The sequence below is a fragment of the Cetorhinus maximus genome, chromosome 15, assembly GCF_964194155.1.
Source record: "Cetorhinus maximus chromosome 15, sCetMax3.hap1.1, whole genome shotgun sequence".
NCBI classification, from domain to species: Eukaryota; Metazoa; Chordata; class Chondrichthyes; order Lamniformes; family Cetorhinidae; genus Cetorhinus; species Cetorhinus maximus.
In genome coordinates, this window is record NC_135893.1 from 44,101,149 (window position 1) to 44,124,208 (window position 23,060).

At 42.3% G+C, this 23,060-nt stretch overlaps 1 protein-coding gene across 1 annotated transcript in view; it reads right to left on the reverse strand.

Moving 5' to 3' along the window:
* Positions 1-2,664: 2,664 nt before the first annotated feature.
* The window catches only part of alg1 (ALG1 chitobiosyldiphosphodolichol beta-mannosyltransferase), a 75,721-nt gene continuing 55,325 nt past the window's right edge, over positions 2,665-23,060 (reverse strand). Inside the window, exons 9-14 of the mRNA XM_078558311.1 lie at positions 22,926-22,985; positions 22,432-22,542; positions 21,887-22,001; positions 21,049-21,124; positions 2,827-5,196; positions 2,665-2,781 (exon numbers count right to left, since the gene is read on the reverse strand). Of these exons, the coding sequence (XP_078414437.1) occupies positions 5,062-5,196; positions 21,049-21,124; positions 21,887-22,001; positions 22,432-22,542; positions 22,926-22,985 (497 nt within the window). The 3' untranslated portion in view covers positions 2,665-2,781; positions 2,827-5,061. The remainder of the gene's footprint in view (positions 2,782-2,826; positions 5,197-21,048; positions 21,125-21,886; positions 22,002-22,431; positions 22,543-22,925; positions 22,986-23,060) is intronic.

The window sequence follows — 23,060 nt, forward strand, 5'->3', positions numbered from 1 at the left end:
TCCCAAATGGTCAAATGTCTAATTTTTTTCAAGTTTCTCTGACAATAGTGTGGAAAAATAACGTGGAGTGGCAGGTATTCTGTTCTCAGGGCACTGCTAGAGCTTTTTGTACCTATTAGGTATAGATGGCCACAACCTGGAATAACCTCTGCTTTCCCTCCTCCTGCTGCTCAAACTCCCACCTTCCAGTAGCAAAGATTATAAGTATAAAAGCAAAATACTGTGGATGCTGGAAATCTGAGACAAAAACAAAAATTGCTGGAAAATCTCAGCAGGTCTGACAGCATCTGTGGAGAGAAAGACATTTCGAGTCTGTATGACTCTTCAGCAAAGATTATAGGGTGGCTGTGTGGGGAATTCCTGCCGTTAACCTATTGCAATAGTGCATTACGACATGATAGTTCAAATAAATGAAATAATTATTTTTAAATTTGACAAAGTTTAGTAATTGTTTACAAATATGATGTAGTCCTTTTAGACCAGCCTGAGTGACCTAAATAACCACTGTTATTCCACCAGTTATTACGAAATAATATCTTACTAAAAATAAGTTTTGCAGAACTTGGTGTTCACGTAATCAAATTACCAGTAAATGTATTACATCATTTATTTTCAAATTTACCACGAAGGTGGCGTAAATTCTTGCGGAAACCAGTGAACATGGAAAAAAGTAGGAAGGGGAGGGGGAATGTGGAGGAGGGAAGCCAGGGAATTGGATGGATTCAAAGCGTGTTTTAAAGCAAATCAAACTAATGTCAAAAGGAAGAATAAGACGACATATTGGCGAATATTTTTCCCTTTTCTCTCTCTAAACCACGGCATTTGTTAAAATTAGGAGCCGGGAAATTAAAACTTTCAACCAGGGTTAGCATAACAGTAATTGAATTAATAAAAGTATACTCTCAAAGAGGTACTCAGTATTGGAGCAGTGCAGTCTAGACCCTGGCAATGGACTGCACAGGAGGGTACAGCAGAGTAGAAATGCTGTTTTTATAGAAGATTCCATAATCAGGGGGACAGACTGACATTCACGCACCCCTGATTGAAAGTCCTGCATGGTGTGTCGCCCGCCTGGTGCCAGGTAAATGACATCATAGTGTGGATACAAAATACTGTACAGGGGAAGGGAGTGAACCAGTTGTTGTGCACATTGATACCAACGATAGAGGGCAGGTAGCAAGATCCTACAGTCAGATTTTCAGGAGCTAGGGAATAAGTCAAAAAGTAGGATCTTGAAGTTAGTAATCTCTAGATTACAGTGCCATGCACTAGCCACAATAGAAATAGGAAGATAGCGAGGATCAGTGTGTGGCTTGAGGCGTGGTGCAGGAGGGAAGGTTTCAGAATCTTGGGGAAATTGGACTAGTTCTGGTGCAGAAGACACCCATTCAAAAGGGATGCGTTACACCTCAATAGACTAGGACCAAAGTCCTCAAGGTGGTGATTGGGGAGGGTTTAAATTAAATTGGTACAGGGACACAGAAGTTTAAAAAAAAAGTGAGAGAGTTGGACAGTATTAGAGAAGGCAGCAGTTCCATATTAAGTAGGAACATACTAAGGAGGACTATGGAGTATGCAAAGACAGGATTACAATGCATGTATGTAAACGCAAAAAGCGTGAATGAGGTTGGTAAGCCACAAACACACACAGCTGTATGGGAATATGATGTGGCAATAATGGAAATGTGGCTTAAAAATGGTTTGAACTGGGCCTTTAATATACAAGGATTTAAATGTTCAGAAAAGATATAGAAGGAATAAAGGGAGGTGGGATGTTAGTACTGATTAGGAAAGATGTAGTGTTGGAAAGAGAGGATGTCCTTGAGGGGACAAAGACAGAATCCATTTGGTCAGAGTTGAGAAGCAAAAAGGGTATGATCAGATTACTGGGGGAACTTCAAATAGTGAGAGAGAGATAGAGGAACAAATCTATAGGGAAATTACAGAAAAGTACAAGAACTATAGAGTGGTGATATTGGGGGACTTATAATTACTAAGTATCGATTGGCATAATGTTAGAGTAAAGGGTAAGGAGGGGGAGGAATTTCTGAAATGTATTCAGAGCTTCCTTGATCAGGATGCCTTTGCTGCAACTAGAAAGGAGGCATTGCTGAATCAGGCACTGGGAAATTAGAAGGGTCAAGTGGTCTAATGGTCTATGGGGAACACTTTGCTAAGAATGAGCATCATATCATAAGATTAGTAGTGGAGAAAAACAAGAAATTATATATAGTAGAAGCAAAATGCTGTTTAATGCTGGAGATCTGAAATAAAAAAGTGCTGGAAAAACTCAGCAGGTCTGGCAGCATCTATGGAGAGAGAAACAGAGTTAACGTTTCGAGTCCAATATGACGCTTCTTCAGAATTCTGTTAACTCTGTTTCTCTCTGCAAAGATGCTGGCCGACCTGCTGAGTTTTTCCAGCACTTTGTTTTTATTATGCTATGAAGTGGATGTCTGGATTGGAAGAGGGCTAGTTTTAATGCAATGAGAAGGGACTTAGCCAGGGTAAATGGAACCAAAGATAAAAGCAAAAAACTGCGGATGCTGGAAATCCAAAACAAAAATACCTGGAAAAACTCAGCAGGTCTGCAAGCATCTGCGGAGAGGAACACTGTTAACGTTTCGAGTCTGTATGACTCTTCAACAGAGCTCGAAGAGTCATACGGACTCGAAACGTTAACTGTTCCTCTCCGCAGATGCTGTCAGACCTGCTGAGTTTTTCCAGGTATTTTTGTTTTTGTGTTGTAACAGGAAGAACTGTAGCAGAACAATTAGTGATCTTTAAGGAAGAGCTAATTCAAGTACAAGCTAGGTACATTCCAACAAGGATGAAAGGTAGGGGAACCAAAAACAGGCCTCCTTGTTTGATGAGGGAGCTAGAGAGTACGATGAGACAAGAGGTGTATTATGTATGTCAGGTGAATCCTTCAAGTGGGGATCAGGTTAAATACAATAGGTTGAGAGGGGAGGTGAAGATGAAAATAAGATTGACAAAGAGAGAGTATCAGAATAGAATGGCAGTCAACATAAAAGGGAACCCAAAAATCATCTACTTGCATGTAAATAGTAAGCAGGTAGTAAGAGTGGTTTCCATTAGGAACAAAGGAGGTGATAATATGCTCAGAGGCGGAGGACAAGGCTAGAATGCTTGAGAACTTTGTACAATATTTTCTAAGGAAGAGGAATCTGACAAAATATTGGTAGAAAGACACAGTCGAAGCAATGGATAGAATGAAAATTGAGAGGGAGGTGGTACTGGAAAGGCTGTTTGTGGTTAGGAAAGTCACTTGGTCCAGTTGGCTTACATCCCAGGTTGCTGAAGGAATTTGGGGATGGAGATAGTGGAAGGGCTTGCCTTAATCGTCCAATCTTTATTAGATACAGGGGAGGTGCCAGAGGATTGGAAAATGGTAAACATGACACCCTTATTCAACAAAGGGACAGTCCTGGCAACTACAGGCCAATTAGTTCAACATTATAAGCGAGTAAGGTTTTAGAAAGAATAACCAGGGAAAAAAATCAACAGGTACTTGGAGAGGTTTGAGTTAATTAAAGAAAGCCAACATAGATTTGCAAAAGGCAGATAGTGTTTGTCTAATCGCATTGAATTTTTTGATGAAGTACAGAGAAGGTTGATCAAGGGAATGCGGTGGATGTTGTCTATATGGATTTTAAGAAAGCGTTTGACAAAGTATGACATGAAAGTCTGGTTAATTCAACTGAGACTCAGAATAGGAGGTTCAGTGCCCAATTGGATAAAAAAATTTGGCTTAAGGACAGAAAACAGCAAATAATAGTAAATGGTCATTTCCATACTGGAGGATGGTAGTGGTGTTCCCCAAGAGTCAGCACTAGGGTCACTTTTTTTTTGCTATATATAGATGATTTAGATCTTGGAATACAGAGTAAAATTTCAAAATTTACCGATATTACCAAACTTGGAGGAGTGACAAACAGTGAGAATGATACCAATCAACTGCAACATAATAGAATGGGCAGACAAGTGACAGATGGAATTTAATACAGAGAAGTGTAAGATGTTGCATTTTGGTAGAAAGGAAAGGGGGAGGCAATACAGACTTAATGGTACAGATGTAAAGTGTGTGCAGGAACAGAGGAACCTAGGGGTGCATGTGCTTAGATCGTTGAAGGCAGTAGGAGATATAGAGACATGGAGTACTAAAGCAGGAAATTTGGGCAATGACTAGAGTACTGTATCCAGTTCTGCTCAGCACATTTCAGAAGGATCAAGGGGCCTGGAGAGGTTGCAGATGAGACTCATCAGAATGGTTCCAGGGGTGGGGGCTTTTATTTACAAGATTAGGTCGAAAAGCTGGTTGTTCTAAGGTTATGAGATAATGACAGGTTTGGATAAGAGAAACAATGAAAAACTGTTCCTATTAGCTGATAGTACAAGGACTAAAGGACACATTTAAGATTTTGGGCAAGAGATGCAGGGGGAATGGGAGGAAGAACCGTTTACACAGTGAGGTGTAATGACTTGGAACTCGTTGCCCACAAGAGTGGTGGAAGCAGAAACAATCAATGATTTCAACAGGAAATTGGATGGGCACTTGAAGGAAGTAAGCTGCTGGACTGCGAGGATCAAGCGGGGGAGAGGGACTGACTAGATTCCTCTGTGGAGAGCTGGCATGGAATCAATGGGCCTCTACGCCATAAACGACTATGACATTTAAAACTTTGGACAAAGTTATCAGTATTGACAAATCAATTTTTAAAAATGGTTCAAACAATGAGTCATTCCCCTTAAAAAGCACACTTCAATCCTTATGCAGCTTCAAGGACTTTAGAAAATTTAACCTTAAAACCCTGCTGCTTTGTAAGTGATTACATTTATACACCATTAGGTTAGGGAGGGTTTATTGGTCCACTGAGAGAATATCCAGCATTAATACTGTGATCAGCACTTATACTCTGGGTTTATTCTGAACAGAAGATTCAGGTCCACAGCGTTCCATGATCCTGCCACATGTAGACAATAACAAACAGACTCGATGCTCAAGAATGCTCTCTCATCCCAAAACGGCAGTTCCAGATTTCAGTTACTTGCTGCCAGAAGAGGAAGTACTGTTTCATCCCAATTCTCATCCCATTGAACCATTTTAGATTCCTTCAGATTTCTTTTAAATATGCCTAGTGTATTTTTTTCATTCTGGAAGTCTGTAAAGAGAAGCTGAAGAGAACACAATTTGTAAGTTAAACATTGAGTGAAAATAGCTAAAATGTCAAATTAAAATTAATTTCAAACAAAATGGTGAAGGACCCAGTAACAGTATCTTTTAAATGTAAAGCATGATTGCTTGGGCCCCTACTGACCAATTAACATCAGAATTCTAAGTCTAACCATTGCAGTAGGACTCTACTTTCTGCAAATGCTCCAACACGCCGTTGCTTAAATTCTTAACACTGGGCACATCAGCTATCTATAAAATTTTCTTCAAGAAAATACCAGCTTTCCGAATGTAAATGCATTGTAAAGCAATATGAAGTTTATACTCCGTGTGTTACTGTGTTGCAGGATATATCAACATTTGTAATTCTTGGATACATATAGTCTTGGCGGAAGCCTCAGAGTTAGAGGCCATTCAGCCCAACATGTCTGCATCATCTCCCTGAATAAGTTATCCAATTAGTCCTACTTCCCTGTTCTTTCCTCATACTTCCATAAATTTCTCCTTTTCAGGTATAAACCTTTTTGAAAAGTACTATTGAATATGCTTCCATAACTGTATCAAGCAGTGAAGTTAAGATCAAACAACTCATTCAGTCTACTCTCGATCATCAGTAAAGTAATGGAATGGGTCATCAACAGTGCTATCAAGCGGTACTTGCTTAGCAATAATCTGCTCACTGACAGCCAGTTTGGGTTCCGCAAGGGCCACTCTGCTCCTGACTTCATTACAACTTTGATTCTAACATGGACAAAAGACCTGAACTCCCAAAGTGAGGTGAGAGTGACTGCCCTCGACATCAAGGCCACATTTGACCAAGTGTGGCAGCAAAGAGCCCTAGCAAAACTGGAGTCAATGGGAATCATAGGGAAAACTCTCTGCTGGCCTTACCTAGCACAAAGGAAGATGGTTGTGGTTGTTGGAGATCAGTCATCTCAGCTCCAGGACAGCACTGCATGAGCACATCAGCCCAGCCATCTTCAGCTGCTTCATCAATGACTTTCCTTCCATCATAAGGTCAGAAGTGGGGATATTCGCTGATCATTGCACAACATTCAGCACCATTCACGACTCCTCAGGGACTGAAGCAGTCCATGTCTAAATTCAGCAAGAACTGGGCAATATCCAGGCTTGGGCTGACAAGTTGCAAGTAACATTCATGCCACACAAGTGCCAGGCAATGAGCATCTCCAACAAGAGAGATTCTAACCATGGCCCTTTGTAGTTCAATGGCATTACCATCACTAAATCCCCCACTATCAACATCCTGTGGGTTACCACCGACCAGAAACTGAACTGGACCAGCCATATAAATACTGTGGCTACAAGAAAAGGTCAAGAGGCTATGAATCTTGTGATGAGTAACTCACCCTCTGAGTCCCCAAAGCCTGCCCACCATCTACAAGGCACAAGTCAGGACTGTGATGGAATACTCCCCATTTGCCTGGATGAGTGCAGCTCCTACATCACTCAAGAAACTTGACACCGTCCAGGCCAAAGCAGCCCACTTTATTGGCACAACATCCACAAACATTCACTCCCTCCACCAATGACGCATCTACAATTCACCAAGGCTCCTTAGACAGCACCTTCCAAACCCAAGACCACTACTATCTAGAAGGACAAGGGCAGCAGACAGATGGGAACATCACCACCTGGAAGCTCCCCTCCAAGTCACTCACCATCCTGACTTGGAAATATATCGCCGTTCCTTCACTGTCACTGGGTCAAAATCCTGGAACTCTCTTCCTAACAGCACTGTGGGTGTACCTTCAAGAAGGCAGCTCACCACCACCTTCTCAAGGGCAACTAGAGATGGGCAATAAATGCTAGCCTAGCCAGTGAAGCCCACATCCCATGAATGAATGAATTTAAAAAAAGGTGTTATTTTCTAATTTCCCCGCCATCCCTGTATTTTAAATCTGTGTCCTCTGCTTACCGGCCTTCCTGCCAAACCATTTCTCCCGTCAACCCAAACAAAACTTTTAATTTTGATCACCTCCACTAAAACTCTCTTTAACCTTCTCCACTGAACATTCCCAATTTCTCCAGTCTTTCCACAAAACTGAAGTCCCTCATCCCTGGTACCAGACTAGGAAATCTCAACCGTATCCTTTCCTGATGTGTCATGCCCAGAATTAGACACACTACTCCAGCTGAGGGCTAACAAGTGATTTATAAAGGTCACCATAACTTACTTTTGCGGAGGTGATGGTGTAGTGGTATTGTCACTGGACTGGTAACCCAGAGACCCAGGGTAATGCTCTGGGAACCTGGGTTCAAATCCCAGCATGGCGGATGGCGGAATTTGAATTCAAAAAAGAATTGAAATTAAAAGTCTAATGGACCATGAAATCATTGCTCAATTGTCCTAAAAACCCATCTAGTTCACTAATGCCCTGGCCTACATGTGACTCCAGATCCACAGTAATGCGGTTAGGGAGGGTTCAGCAGGAAGTTCAGCAGGGGGAGATGCACAGCCAAAATTAGGAGAGAGAGCCTGGAGGGCGTAGAAATTATAGGCCAGTTAAGGCACAAGGAAGGTTGGATGGTATTTATTTTAATGCAAGGAGTCTGACGAATAAGGCAGATAAGTTAAGGACACAAATTAACACATGGAAGTATGATGTCATTGCTGTCACAGAGACATGGTTGAGAGAGGGAGCAGGATTGGCAGCTCAATATTCCAGGATATAGGGTCTTCAGGTGAGACAGGGAAAGAGGTAAAAGAGGAGGGGATATTGCAATATTGATCAAGGAATCAATTACAGCAGTAAGGAGGGATGACATTTTAGAAAGCTCCTCAAATGAAGCCATGTGGGTAGAACTTAAAAACAAAAAAGGAGCAACCACATTGCTGGGAATGTACTATAGGCCACCAAACAAACAGTCAGAGAGAAATAGAAGAGCAGATATGTAGGCAAATTTCACAGAAGTATAAAAATAATAGGGTAGTAATAGTGGGGGATTTCAACTTCCCCAACATTAACTGGGTCAGTCATGGTGTGATAGGTTTAGAGGGAGCAGAATTCTTAAAATGCATCCAGGAGAGCTTTTTAAGCCAGTATGTAGAAGGTCCTACAAGAGAGGGGGTGGTCCTGGACTTAATTTTAGGGAATGAAGCCAGGCAAGTGGTAGAGGTATCAGCGAAGGAGCATTTTGCAGATAGTGATCATAACTCTATCAGATTCAAGGTTGTTATGGAAAAGGACAAGGATGGGCCAGAAGTCAGAGTTCTAAATTGGGGAAGGCTGATTTAATAAGATCAGATATGATTTGGCCAGAGTGGACTGGGAGCAGTTACTTTTAGGTAAATCTGTGTCAGAGCAGTGGGACTCATTCAAGAAGGAAATAGGGAGATTACAGGGCCAACATATTCCAGTAAAGACAAAGGATGGAACCAACGAATCCAGGAAACCCTGGATGTCAAGGGATATACAGGAATGGATGAAGAGAAAAAGGGAGGCTTATGGCAGATACCAAGGGCTCAAAACAGCAGAAGCCCTAGAGGAGTATAGAATGTGTAGGGGGATCTTAAAAAGGAAGTTAGGAGAGCAAAAGAGTGGCATGAAAAAACATTGGCAGGTAAAACAAAGGAAAATCCAAAGTTATTTTACAAGGACATTAAGAGTAAGAGGATAACTAGGGAAAGAGTAGGGCCCAATAAGGACCATAGTGGTAATTTGTGTGTGGAGCTGGAAGATGTAGGTATGGTTCTAAATGAATACTTGGTGTCGGTGTTCACAAGTGAGAGGGATGACGTGGGTATGGAAATCAGGCAGAAAGACTGTGGTATAATTAAAGAAATTGGCTTAGAAAGGGCAGGGGTTCTAAGTGGTCTGGCAGGCTTAAAAGTAGATAAATCTCCAGGCCCGGATGAAATGTATCCCAGGCTTTTCAGTGAGGCAAGGGAGGAGATAGCAGGGGCACTGGCAATAATTTTCAATACCTCCTGGCCACAGGAGAGATGCCAGAGGACTGGAGGACAGCCAATGTGGTACCAATTTTCAAGAAGGGTGGAAGGGATAAACCAGGGAACTACAGGCCAGTCAGTCTAACCTCAGTGGTGGGGAAACTATAGGAAGCAATTCGGAGGGACAGAATTAATCTACACTTGGAGAGGCAGGGATTAATCAAGGACAGTCAGCATGGTTTTGTTAAGGGGAGGTCACGTCTGACCAATTTGATTGAATTTTTCAAAGAGGTGACCAGGTGTGTAGATGAGGGCAATGCATTTGACGTCGTCTACTTGGACTTCAGCAAGGCTTTTGATAAGGTCCCGCATGGGAGACTGATAATGCAGGTAAGAGCACATGGGATCCAAGACAATTTGGCAAATTGGATCCAGAATTGGCTGAGTGGCAGGAAGCAGAGGCTGAAGGTCGAGGGGTGTTTTTGTGATTGGATGCCTGTGTCCAGTGGGGTTCCACAGGGATCGGTGTTGGGTCCCTTGCTGCTTGTGGTATATTTCAATGACTTAGACTTAGAATGTAAGAGGGTTCGCGGATGACACAAAAATTGGTGGGATGGTAAATAGTGAGGAGGATAGCCTTAGATTACAGGAGGATATAGAGGGCTGGTCAGCTGGGCTGATCAGTAGCAAATGGAATTTAATCCGGATAAGTGTGAGGTGATGCACTTGGCCAGGACAAACAAGGGAATACACAATGAATGGTAGGACCCTGGGGAGTACCGAGGATCAGAGGGACCTTGCTGTGCATGTCCACCTGTCCCTTTAAGGAAGCGGAACAGGTAGATAAGGTGGTTAAGAAGGCATATGGGATACTTGCCTTTATTAGCCAAGGCACAGAATATAAGAGCAGGGAGGTTATGCTGGAAGTGTATAAAATGCTGGTCAGGCCACATCTAGAGTATTGCATGCAGTTCTGGAATCCACATTATCGAAAGGATGTGATTGCACTAGAGTGAGTACTGAGGAGATTTACCAGGATGTTGCCTGGGCTGGGGAGTTTTAGTTTTGAGGAGAGGGTGGATAGACTGGGGTTATTTTCCCTGGAGCAGAGGAGATTGAGGGGGGACATGATTGAGGTGTAGAAAATTGTGAAGGGCATAGATAGGGTAGACAGGAAGGAACTTTTCCCCTTGGTGGAGGGATCAATCACAGGGGGCATAGATTTAAGGTAAGGGGCAGGAGGTTAAGAGGGGATGTGAGGAAGAATTTTTTCACCCAGAGGGTGGTGGGAACCTGGAACTCACTGCTTGAAAGGGTGGTAGAGGCAGAAACTCTCATAACATTTAAGTATTTGGATGTGCATTTGCGATGCAATGGCATACAAGACTATGGGCCTAGTGCTGGAAAATGGGATTAGAATAGTTAGGTACTTATTACACTCAAGTGCAGACTTGATGGGCCGAAGGGCCTTTTTCTGTGCTGTTTTATGACTATGACTCGTAAATGCCCTCTGAAATGGTCTAGTAAGCCACTCAGTTGTGCCAAACTGCTAAAAAGTCAGTAAAAAGGAATAAAACCAGACGGACCACCTGGCATCAACCTCGGCACCGGAAACAATGGCAATCTCAGCCCTGTTGACCCTGCAAACCCCGCCTGGGGACTAGTGCCAAAATTGGGAGAGCTGTTTCACAGGCTAATCAAGCAACAGCCTGACATAGTCATACTCACGGAATCATACCTTACAGATCATGTCCCAGACACCACCATCACCATCCCTGGGTATGTCCTGTCCCACTGGCGGGACAGACCCAGCAGAGATGACGGCAGTGGTATACAGTCAGGAGGGAGTTGTCCTGGGAGTCCTAAACATTGATTCTGGCCTCCATGAAGTCTCATGACATCAGGTCAAACATGGGCCAGGAAACCTCCTGCTGATTACCACATACCGCCCTCCCCCAGCTGATGAATCAGTGCTCCTCCATGTTGAACACCACTTGGAGGAAGCACTGAGAGTGGCAAGGGCATAGAATGCCCTTGGTAGCATCACCAAAGATTGAGCTGGCCAAGTCCTAAAGTGTGGCAGATGGTGATGAAACCAACAAGATGGAAAAACATACTTGAACTCATCCTCACGAAACTGTCTGTCACAGAAACATCTGTCTATGACACTATCGGTAGGAGTGACCACTGCAAAATCCTTGTGGAGACAAAGACCCGCCTTCACATTGAGGATACCCTCCATTGTGTTGTGTGGCACTACCACCGTGCTAAATGGGATAGATGTCAAACAGATCGAGCAACTCAAGACTTGGCATCCATGTGGCGCTGAGGGCCATCAGCTGAAGCAGAATTGTACTCAAACACAACCAAACACAAGCTCTACCATTACCACCAAGCCAGGGGATCAAATCCGGTTCAATGAAGAGTGGAGGGCATGCCAGGAGCAGCACCAGGCATACCGAAAAATGAGATGTCAACCTGGTGAAGCTACAACACGGGACTACTTGTGTGCCAAACAGCATAAGCAGCAAGTGATAGACAGAGCTAAGCGATTCCACAAGCAATGGATCAGATTTAAGCTCTGCAGTCCTGTCACATCTAGTCGTGAATGGCAGTGGAAAATTAAACAACTCACTGGAGGAGGAGGCTCCACCAATATCTCCATCCATCATGGTGGGGAAGCCCAGCACATCAGTGCAATAGATAAGGCTGAAGCATTCACAACAATCTTCAGCCTGAAGTGCCTAGTGGATGATCCATCTCGGCCTCCTCCGGAGGTCCCCAGCATCACAGATGCCAATCTTCAACCTATTCGATTCACTCCACGTGACATCAAGCAACAGTTTTTTGCACTGGATACTGCAAAGACAATGGGCCCTGACAGTGTTCCAGCAATAGTACAGAAGACTTGTGCTCCAGACCTTGCTGCGCCCCTAACCAAGCTGTTCCAGTACAGCTACAACACTGGCATTTACCCGGCAAAATGGAAAATTGCCTAGGTATGTCCTGTACACAAAAAGCAGGACAAATCCAACCCGGACAATTTCTGCCTCTTCAGTCTATTGTCGATCATCAGCAAAGTGATGGAAGGGGTCATCAACTGTGCTATCAAGCGGCACTTGCTTAGCAATAACCTGCTCACTGACTCTCAAGTTTGGGTTCCGCCAGGGTCACTCAGCTCCTGATCTCATTACAGTCTTGGTTCAAACAAGGGCAAAAAGTGCTGAACTCCTGAGGTGAGGTGAGAGTTACTGCCCTTGACATCAAGGCCGTATTTGACTGAGTGTGGCATCAAGGAGCCCTAGGAAAACTGGAGTCAATGGGAATCAGGGGGAAAACTCTGCTGGTTGGAGTCATACATAGCGCAACGGAAGACGGTTATGGTTGTTGGTGGCCAATTATCTCAGTTTCAAGACATCACTGCAGGGGTTCCTCAGGGTAGTGTCCTCAGCCCAACCATCTTCAGCTGCTTCATCAATGACCTTCCTTTCATCATAACGTCAGAAGTAGGGATGGTTGTTGATCATTGCACAATGTTCAGCACCATTCGCGACTCCTCAGTTGCTGAAGCAGCCCATGTCCAAATGCAGCAAGCCCTGGGAAGTATCGAGGCTTGGGCTTACAAGTGCCAGGCAATGACCATCTCCAACAAGAGTGAATCTAACCATCGCCCCTTGACATTCAATGGCATTATCATCGCTGAATCCCCCACTATCAACATCGTAGGGGTTACCATTGACCAGAAACTGAACTAGACTAGCCATATAAATACTGTGGCTACAAGAGTAGGTCAGAGACAAGGAATCCTGTGACGAGTAACTCAACTCCTGATTCCTCAAAGCCTGTTCACCATCTAAAAGGCACAAGTCAGGAGTGTGACGGATGAGTGCAGCTCCAAGAACACTCAAGAAGCTTGACACCATCCAAGACAAAGCAGCCCACTTGATTGGCACCCCATCCACAAACATTCACTCCCTCCAGCACAGTGGCAGCAGTGTGTACCATCTACAAGATGCACACAGGAACTCACCAAGGCTCCTTAGACAGCACCTTCCAAACCCATGACTGCTACCATCTAGAAGGACAAGGGCAGCAAACAGATGGGAACATCAGCACCTAGAAGTTCCCCTCCAAGTCACTCACCATCCTGACTTGGAAATATTTCGCCATTCCTTCACTGTCGCTGGGTCAAAATCCTGGAACTCCCTTCCTAACAGCACTGTGGGTGTACCTACACCACATAGACTCCAGCAGTTGAAGAAGGCAGCTCACCACCACCTTCTCAAGGGCAATTAGGGATGGGCAATGAATGCTGGCCCAGCCAGCAACACCCACATCCCGTAAGTGAATTAAAAAAAAACTTCTATGCCGGTGTATAAATCCCAGGATCTCACACACTTTAAAAACACAGCTATATCAACTTGTCCTGCAATCTTCAAAGATTTGTATACGTCAACCCCAGATCTCCGTTACTGCATCTCCTTTAGCATCATACCATTTTATTTATCTCGCCTCTCAATTTTTCCTTCCAAAATGCATCACTCCACACTTAACTGCATTAAATTTCACCTGCCATGTGTCTGCTACTCACCTTGCTGCATTTCCGAGCTATGTGTCATCTGCAAACTCTGAAATTTGTCAAAGTCCAGGGTCAAACATCAAAAACAACAACAGTGTTAATACAAACCCCTGCAGGCAGCATATTTTCCTCTAGTTTAATAAACAACCTTTCACAACTGCCCTCCACTTTCTGTTTCATAACTAATTTTATTTCCATCCTACCATTGTCCATTTAATCCCATGGGCTTCAATTTTGCTAATTATATCTGATTTTATTAAATGTCTTTTGAAAGTTCATGTACACATCAACTGTATTTTCCTCATCACCCCTCTCAATTATCTCTTGGACTATGATTTCTAGATGTTTCCCACCACCGATGTTAGTCTGACTGGTCTGTAGTTACCTGATTTATATCTCTCCGCTTTTTTGAACGGGAGCGAAACATTTGCATTCCTCCAGTTCTCTGGCACGACTCCCATTTCTAAGGATGATTGAAAGGCCTTGACTATTTCTACTCTTACTTCTCTCAGCAATCTCAGTGCATCATATCTAACCTCTAATTCTTGGATTCACATTTAGTCTGTAACAAGGGGAATATGGTCGATAATGAACTAGCTGTCCATCTACACTGGCCCCTGCACCAACCTCTGATGGCTCATGTTTGACTTTTGGACTACCTCCAATGCCCACTGATACCTTGTCGTACCCAGTTAAATGCTCCGACTCCTATTCAAAGCTACTTGTTGAACTTGCAATCTCATGGCCTTTCTATTCCTGTGGTTTCAATCAACACTGTGTCTCCTGCCAACGCAAGATGGTAGCAAAGATGGCCGCTGATATGCGGCCGCACATGCGCAGAAAACCAATGACGGATTTTGTCTTTCCAAACTTGGGTTACGTCAGGGGCTATTTTTAATTTATAAAATACCATTGTAAATTGATGCAGCATGATCAATGAAATGAGAGAAGAACTGCAGTCATACAGATAAGAAATCAAAATATAAACAGCTCCCACAGAGTCTAGCTGTAGTATAGATTAATGCTAGTCCAGCCTGTAAAACAGCTCACAACATTACACACCTTATACTGCAGATTTTTTACAGTCTGTGTCAGCTCTCCAGTTGTCTGATGTAATTTTCCAACAATGAAACAAGCAAAATGGAAATGGGTAAAATACAGAAAGAGTAATCTATAAATGGAAAATGCTGGACAGAAAGAACAGGTACTGCAGCATTTGCATTGAAACTCAAGTTAATGGATCAGAGTGCTGAACCTTGTCTAGAACTGAAAGCTAAATCCTAGATTCGTTACAGTGTAGAAGGAGGCCATTCAGCCCATAGTGCCTGCAACGGCTCTCTGCATATTGTAACTTATTGTCAATCTCCTGCCTTTTCCCCGTAGCCCTGCACATTGTTTCTATTAGATAATTGCCCTCTTGAATGCCTCAACTGAACCTGCCTCCACCACACTTCCAGACAGTGCATTCCAAACCCTAACTACTCACTGTGTGTAAAAGCTGTCTCTCTCCTCGCATTTGCTTCTTTTGCAAAACACTTTAAAACTGTGCCCTCTGGTTCTTGATCCATTTACGAGCAGGAACAGTTTCTTCCTATCTACTCTGTCCAGACCCCTCATTATTTTGAAACTTCTATCAAGTCTCCTCTCAGCCTTCTCCTCTCCAAGGAAAACAGCCCCAACTTCTCCAATCTTTCCTCATAACTGAAGTGTCTCATCCCTGGAATCATTCCCGTAAACCTCTTTTGCACTCTCTCCAATACATTCACATCCTTCCTATAGTGTGGCACCCAGAACTGTACACAATACTCCAGCTGAGGTCTAACCAGTAACCAGTGTCTTATATAAGTTCATCATAATCTCCCTATTATGCCCCAATTAATGAAGCCTAGAATACTGTATGCTTTAGAAACAGCTCTCTCTACCTGTCCAGCCACCTTTAATGACTTTTGTACATATACACCCAGGTCTCTCTGCTCCTGCACACCCGTTAGAATAGTATCCTTTATTTTATACTGTCTCTCCATATCCTTTGTACCAAAGTGTATCACCTCACACTTCTCCACGTTGAACTTCATCTGCCACCTATCTGCCCACTCCGCCAATGTGTCAATATCCTTTTGAAGTTCTACACTGTCCTCCTCACAGTTTACAATTCTCCCAAGTTTTGTGTCGTCCGCAAACTTTGAAATTGTCCCCTGCACACCAAGATCTAGATCTTTTATATATCAGGAAAAGCAAGGGTCTCAATACCTCTGGGGGACTCCACTACAAACCCTCCTCTAGCCCGAAAATACCCATTAACCATCACTGTTTCCTATCCCTCAGCCAATTTTGTATCCACGTTGCTACTGCCCCTCTTATTCCATGACCTATAACTTTCCTCACAAGTCTATTGTGTGCCACTGTATCGAACACCTTTTAGAAGTCCATATACACCACATCAACGGCCTTGCCCTCATCAACCATCTCTGTTATCTCTTCAAAAACTCCAGCAAGTTAGTTAGACACGATTTTCCTTTAACAGATGCATGCTGGCTCTTCCAAATCAATCAAAATTTTTCCATGTGACTATTAATTCTATCCCGAATAATTGTTTCTAGAAGCTTCCCCACCACCGAAGTTAAACTGACTGGTCTGTAATTGCAGGGCTTTACAACCTTTTTTGAACAAGGACGTAATGTTTGCAATTCCCCAGTCCTCCGGTACCTCGCCCCTCATAGTAAGGGATTCCCGCAGCAAGAGTGGTCATAACATGATCAAGGGTACTTACAAGAGTAATTACAAGACAGTTAGCTAAAGTGGACTGGGAAAATAGGTTGAAAGGCATTGAGGAAGAAGGACTCTACCAGAAGGATACTCCATTAGTTGCTAACTAAGGAAGCTAAGGGTGGTATAAATTTGACAGAAAAGGCATACAAAACTGAATATCAGTGGTAGGGAAGGTTGAGATTGCTGACGACTAAAAGCTGACTAAAATAAATATAAAGAGGGAGAAATTGGAGTATGAGAGAAAACTAGCAAGAAATATAAAAACAGACAATAAAAGTTTCTACAAGTAAATGAAAAGGAAGAGAGTAGCTAACGTGAACATTTGTCTATTGGAGGGCGAGAATAAGGAATTAATGATGGGAAACATGGAAATGGACTTTGAACAAGTATTTTATATCTGTCTCGCAGTAGAAAACACAAAAAACACCCCAGGAATAGTTGAAAATTAAGAGGCAAAAGGGAGAAACTTAAAACAATCACGAGGTAGAAAGTAATGGTAATACTAATGGGACTAAAGCTGACAAATCCCCTGGACCTGATGGCCTGCATCCTAAGATCTTAAAAGAAGTGGCTGTAGAGTTAGTGGATACATTTGGTTGTAATCTTCCAAAATTCCCTATATTCTGGAAAGCTCCCAGCAGAATAGAAAACCACAAATGTAATACCACTGTTCAGGAAAAGAGGGAGACAGAAAGCTGGAAGCTATAGGCCAGTTAGCCTAACATCTGTAATTGAGAAAATGCTAGAACCCATGATTAAATAGGCAGTAGCGGGAGATTTAGAAAATCATAATACATACAGTCAGAGTCAACGTGGTTTTGTGAAAGGGAAATTGTGTTTGCCAAATTTATTAGAGTTTGAGTATGTAACAAGCAGGGTGGATAAAGGGGAACCAGTAGAAGTAATGTCTTTGGATTTCCAAAAGGCATGTGATAAGGCACCACATAAAAGAACTACATAAGATAAAGGTATATGGTGCAGCATGGATACAAGTCAGGCCAACTAATATGATACAGAGTTGGGATAAATGGGTCATTTTCAGGTTGGCAAACCATAGCTAGTATTGTTTTTTTTTAATTCATTCATGGGACGTGGGCATTGCTAGCTAGGCCAGCATTTATTGCCCATCCCAAATTGCCCTCGAGAAGGAGGTGCCTTGTTGAACATGCAGTCCATGTGGTGTAGGTACACCCACAGTGCTGTTAGGGAGGGAGTTCCAGGATTTTGACCCAGCGACAGTGAAGGAAATATATTTCCAAGTCAGGATGATGAGTGGTTTGGAGGGGAACTTCCAAATGGTGGTGTGCCCATCTATTTGCTGCCCTTGTCCTTCCAGATGGCAGCGGCCCTGGGATGGTAGGTGCTGTCTAAAGAGCCTTGATGAGTTCCTGCAGTGCATCTTGTAGATGGTGCACACTGCTGCCACTGTGTGTCAGTGGTGGAGGGAGTGAATGTTTGTGGATGTGGTGCCAATCAAGCGAGCTACTTTGTCCTGGACGGTGTCAAGCTTCTTGAGTGTTGTGGGAGCTGCACTCATCCAGGCAAGTGCAGAGTGTTCCATCACACTCCTGGATTTGTGCCTTGTAGATGGTAGACAGGCTTTGGGGAGTCAGGAGGTGGGTTACTTGTTGCAAGGTTCCTAGCCTCTGACCTGCTCCTGTAGCCACAGTATTTATATGGCTAGTCCAGTTCAGTTTCTGGTCAATGGTAACCCTCAGGATGTTGATAGTGGGGGGTTCAGTGATGATAATGCCATTGAACATCATGGGGCGATGGTTAGATTCTCTTTCATTGGAGATGGTCATTGCCTGGCACTTGTGTGGCACGAATGTCACTTGCCACTTGTCAACCCAAGTCTGGGTATTGTCCAGGTCTTGCTGCATTTGGACATGGGCTGCTTCAGGGATCAGAGCTGGGGCCTCAACTATTTATGATCTATATTTATGACTTGGATGAAGGGACCAATTTAGTGTAGCCAACTTTGCTGGCGATATGAAGATAGGTAGAAAAGCAAGTTGCAGGGAGGATACAAAGAGTCTGCAAAGGAATATAGATAGGTAAAGTGATTGGGCAAAATTCTGGCAGATGGAATATAATGTGGAAAGATGTTAGGTTGTCCACTTGGGAAGGAAGAACGTAGCAGCAGAATATTATTCAAATAATTAGACTTACTACAACTGTACAGGAATGTCCATGCCAAGAATACTGTGCTTTGGTCACCTTACTTGAGGGGGGGACATACTTGCATTAGAGACAGTTCAGATTCCTGGGATGAAGGGGTCGTCTTATGACAAAAACAGAATTACCTGGAAAAACTCAGCAGGTCTGGCAGCATCGGCGGAGAAGAAATCCGGGTCGTCTTATGAGTTGAGTATCACAGAATTTTAATAGCACAGAAGGAGGCCATTTGGCCCATTGTGTCTACACCGGTTCTCCAAATGTACATTTTGACCTAGTGCCATTGCCCTGCCATTTCATTGAAAGGATCTTCCTTAAAGATCACTAATTGTTCTGTTACAGTTCTCCCTGTCAGGCTTTGGTTCCATTTACCCTGGCTAGGTCCCTTCGCATTGCATTGAAATTAACCCTCTTCCAATCTAGACATTCCACTTCATAGCATAATAAAAACAAAGTGCTGGAAAAACTCAGCAGGTCGGGCTACATTTGTGGGGAGAGAAACAGAGTTAACAATTCAGGTGGATAACCTTTCACCATCTGTTCTGTATTGTCTACTCCTGCCCCAATTTCTTATATTCTTATCTGTTTGGATGTCTAAGCATAGTTGTATTGACACTGAAAATAAAAAAATGAGGATATTTGAAGGAATTTTCAGATGAATAGAATTAATTACAAATTATTGACAAGACTGGTCAATGTGAGAATAAATGACATGTAATTTAATGCAGAAATTATATATGGTTATGAGGTTTGATAGAGGGCATTTTTTTTTTCTTTATTCTTTCATGGGATCTGAGTATCACTGGCAAGGCTAGCATTTGTTGCCCATCCTTAACTGCCCTTGAACTGTGTGGCTTGCTAGGCCAGCTAAGAGTTAACCATACTGCTGTAAGCCAGACTAGGTAAGGATGGCAGATTTCCTTCCCTGAAGGATATTACTGAACCAGATGGATTTTTACAACAATTGATGATATTTTTACGTGGTCACCATTACTGAAACTAGCTTTACATTACAGATTTATTAACTGAATTTAAATTCCACCAGCTGCCATGTTGGGATCTGAACACATGTTTGCAGAGGGAGCCTCGGCCTCTGGATTACTAGCTCAGTGACATTACCACTATGCCATCGTCTTCCCTATGATGTGGATTACATAATAAATGTGATTGTACTTCAGGTATCAGAACCGGACAGAGTACGGAGTTTTAATGGATTGGTGCTAAAACCACTCAGACCATGTTCCATGTTGTTAAGAAATTAAACAAAATGTTGGAATGCATGGCAAGTGAGGTCATTTTAAAATTGTATTTGGTTCTAGAAAGGCTACATCTGGAATAGTGTGTAAGCTTTGATCTCCTTATTTCAAAAAGGATATTTCATTTTTAGACGGAGTACAAGCCAAGGTAGTATAGCAATGTTATGGTACTGCCAGGGAGAGCTTACCAAGAAGGGAGACTCTCATTTACAATAGCTGTATGAAATGTATGAACTCGATGAATGCCATCACAATTATGTTCTTGCAAGTAAAAGGATCTTTAATTGTCGTGTCTGCTTTTTGTACAGACAGTAGCTACATATTTGATCCCAGGATTTAAGGAAATTACATAAGGAAAGGTTAATTACTCTGGGTGTTGTCAGGTTAGCTGTGATAAAACAGATTGATATCATAAAAGGACATCATAGATTAAGTGGTATTGAGAGAGAAAAAATCTGAAATCTAGAGGCATTTTGATGCAACAACAGATGACGAATGGTGTTTGAGCAAGTTACAGGAAGAATTTTATGCAGATTATATTTAAATGTACTCCTGTAGACAATAGAACTGTGGAAGAGATTTGCATCACATGATTTTAGCAGTATACTAGTTTACAATGGTTAAGCAAGCTTACCATTGGATACAGAAATGCAGTAGGACAGAAATGAATTTTGGTACCTTCAAGGGATAAGGGGTGTGGTCAAATGTCTGCACTGCAAGACTGGACAGTATTTCAGGCAGAAAATGGTGCTGTAGTTATATGCCCAAAGTGGGTGTGCGATAGAAGCGGTATAAAAGTCAGTGTATCCTAATAACCTACAGGCTGCTTGAACTGAAGGCACCAGAGATAAAGCTCAAGATGTGCAAGGTTTTGTCCAATGGATTGTCTACCTACAAGTTTGTGGACATGCATCAGTTTTATGTTTACTATGATTCATGTATCAATCAAAGGCAAGGAAGGGGACACAAAATGTACTGAACCTTGAATTTTTAGTAAATCGTTAAAGTTTCTGGCACTAAACTTTCAGACTTATTCATTAATGGAATACAGCAAAAGCTAAAATTTTACATGTAAAAAAATTATTGGAACAGATAGGATAGGGATAGTTTTTAAAAGTGCAAATATCCAATATTTCTTTCAGCACAGTGTTTCCTTTACCTTCAGTTGCACAGCCAGTTCCTGGGAATTTTTAAATATTAAACCATTTTCTTCATGTTTCACAAGTTCATGCAAACTGTAAAATGTGGGGAAAAAAGTTACAGTTTATCTTAATTGTCAGAAAAGGAGGTTGATAGAGAGGGGAGCAGGTGGTAGGGGAGAGGGGAGAAAGGATGACAGCCAATTAAAAACATTGTAAATCAATCACACCAAGGAATTAGTTTGAAGCGAGAATGGGCACCAATAATAGCAAGTGCAGAAGTCTGAACTTCCATAATATAATGAAAGATAAAAATGTCAAAATTAATTAAGAAAATATAAAAATTGAACCTAGGCAGGGAGGCTTCAGTGCTGACTGCCGTTTAGGGTTATAGAGGCACTGAAGCTACTGTTTTGACAACGTGTGGTGTTCTGCTGGCTCCGAAGTTCCTGTTTAGTGGTAGAGCTAATCCTAGTGGATTGACTGGGACTGGGAAGATAATAGTTGTATACTTAACGAAAGGGAATGCTGTTGAGCAGACACCTGCAGGCTTTATGAAATGTTAACATTTTAACAAGGCAAAAGCCCATAAGAGATGTTTCCCTGCTTCTGGAGCACAAGGCTCACGTACACTTTTATTATCTAGATGAAGGTAAAAATGAGTCTCACAAAACAAAAATATGCTGGTAGGTTTGGCCAGCCCCAATTGAAATGAGAGGAAATCAATTAACAGGGTTTGTTAAAAGAAAAATAATGCAAACAAACAACAATCTTATAATAAAAGTGCTTCCATTCAGAACCAGTAGAAGTGAAGGTTAAAGAAAGAATCAAAAAGGTAATATTTGCCTTATTACATACCACTGGAAATCAACTGCACATACAGGCAAACAGCAACCAAACATGTCTACCACCTTCATAGGCAAATCTAACCCACTGGTTGATTTGTGAAGACAAACTCCTAGATCACCCGAACCTGCAAAATTATCACAAAATATAAGTTGTGAAGAAAAAATAAATAAATGCTTGAATTCACTGCACTGTGGACCTTGCGATTCAGTGGAAAATATTTTAGTGAAATGCATCTTTAAGAATTTTGAACCCTTATTGATTTTAGTGACAACATTGTAAGGTCCTGCAGATTGTCTGGATGTAATAAAACTCTTCACCTTTAGAATCCAATTTTACAACTAAATATTCAAAACTTATTAAGCTTAACAATGTTCCCTGGACAGCAAATCAATGCAGAAAATAAGTCAAGACACTGAGATCTACATAATATGTAAAGCATTATGAAAAATATTAATTCAAACAGATTTGGATCATGAAGTAAAATCAAGCATGATTAAAATTATTGTCAAGGTAACACAATCAATACTGCTATTTGACTATCTGAGTAATTTTACCTAGCAGCACTGGATAATCTTCAGCTTCAAGCCACAAAGTGCAAATATGAACATATTTAAAATGCATTTTCTCAATGAGACGATTATAGAATTCCTGTAGTGGACCTTTCCCTGAAAAACAAGAAAATAACTTTAACATGAAATTCACATTCATTGAAACTGCAGGGGAGCTGGTGGCAGTGGGGGTGGTGGTTGATGGTGGGAAGGTGGTGGTTGGGGGTGGGAAGGTGGTGGTGTGGGTGGGGAGGTGGTGAGGTGGTGATGGGGGTGGGGAGGGGGAGGTGGTGGTGGGGAGGCAGGAGGCAGCGAGTGGGGTGGGCGGAAAATGAAAAGGTTGAGGATGGATGAAAAGTTTGGGGAGAAGAAATGGCAAAGCGAGCAGGAGGGAGAGGGACAAGTTTCAGCAGAGAGGACGAAGTGGGGAGGAGGAAAAGGCAGCAAAATAGAGAGCATTAGGGGAAAAGAGAAGAGACAGATTTTGTACATAAATATACCTGTAATGGCACAAACAAGGGATGGTAAGGTTATACCACTGGTTATGAAGCTTTCATACTCTGTCAAAAGAATACAATAACATAAATTACACTCATTTCAAAAAACATGCACAAGTTCCATAATTTCAAAAGCAA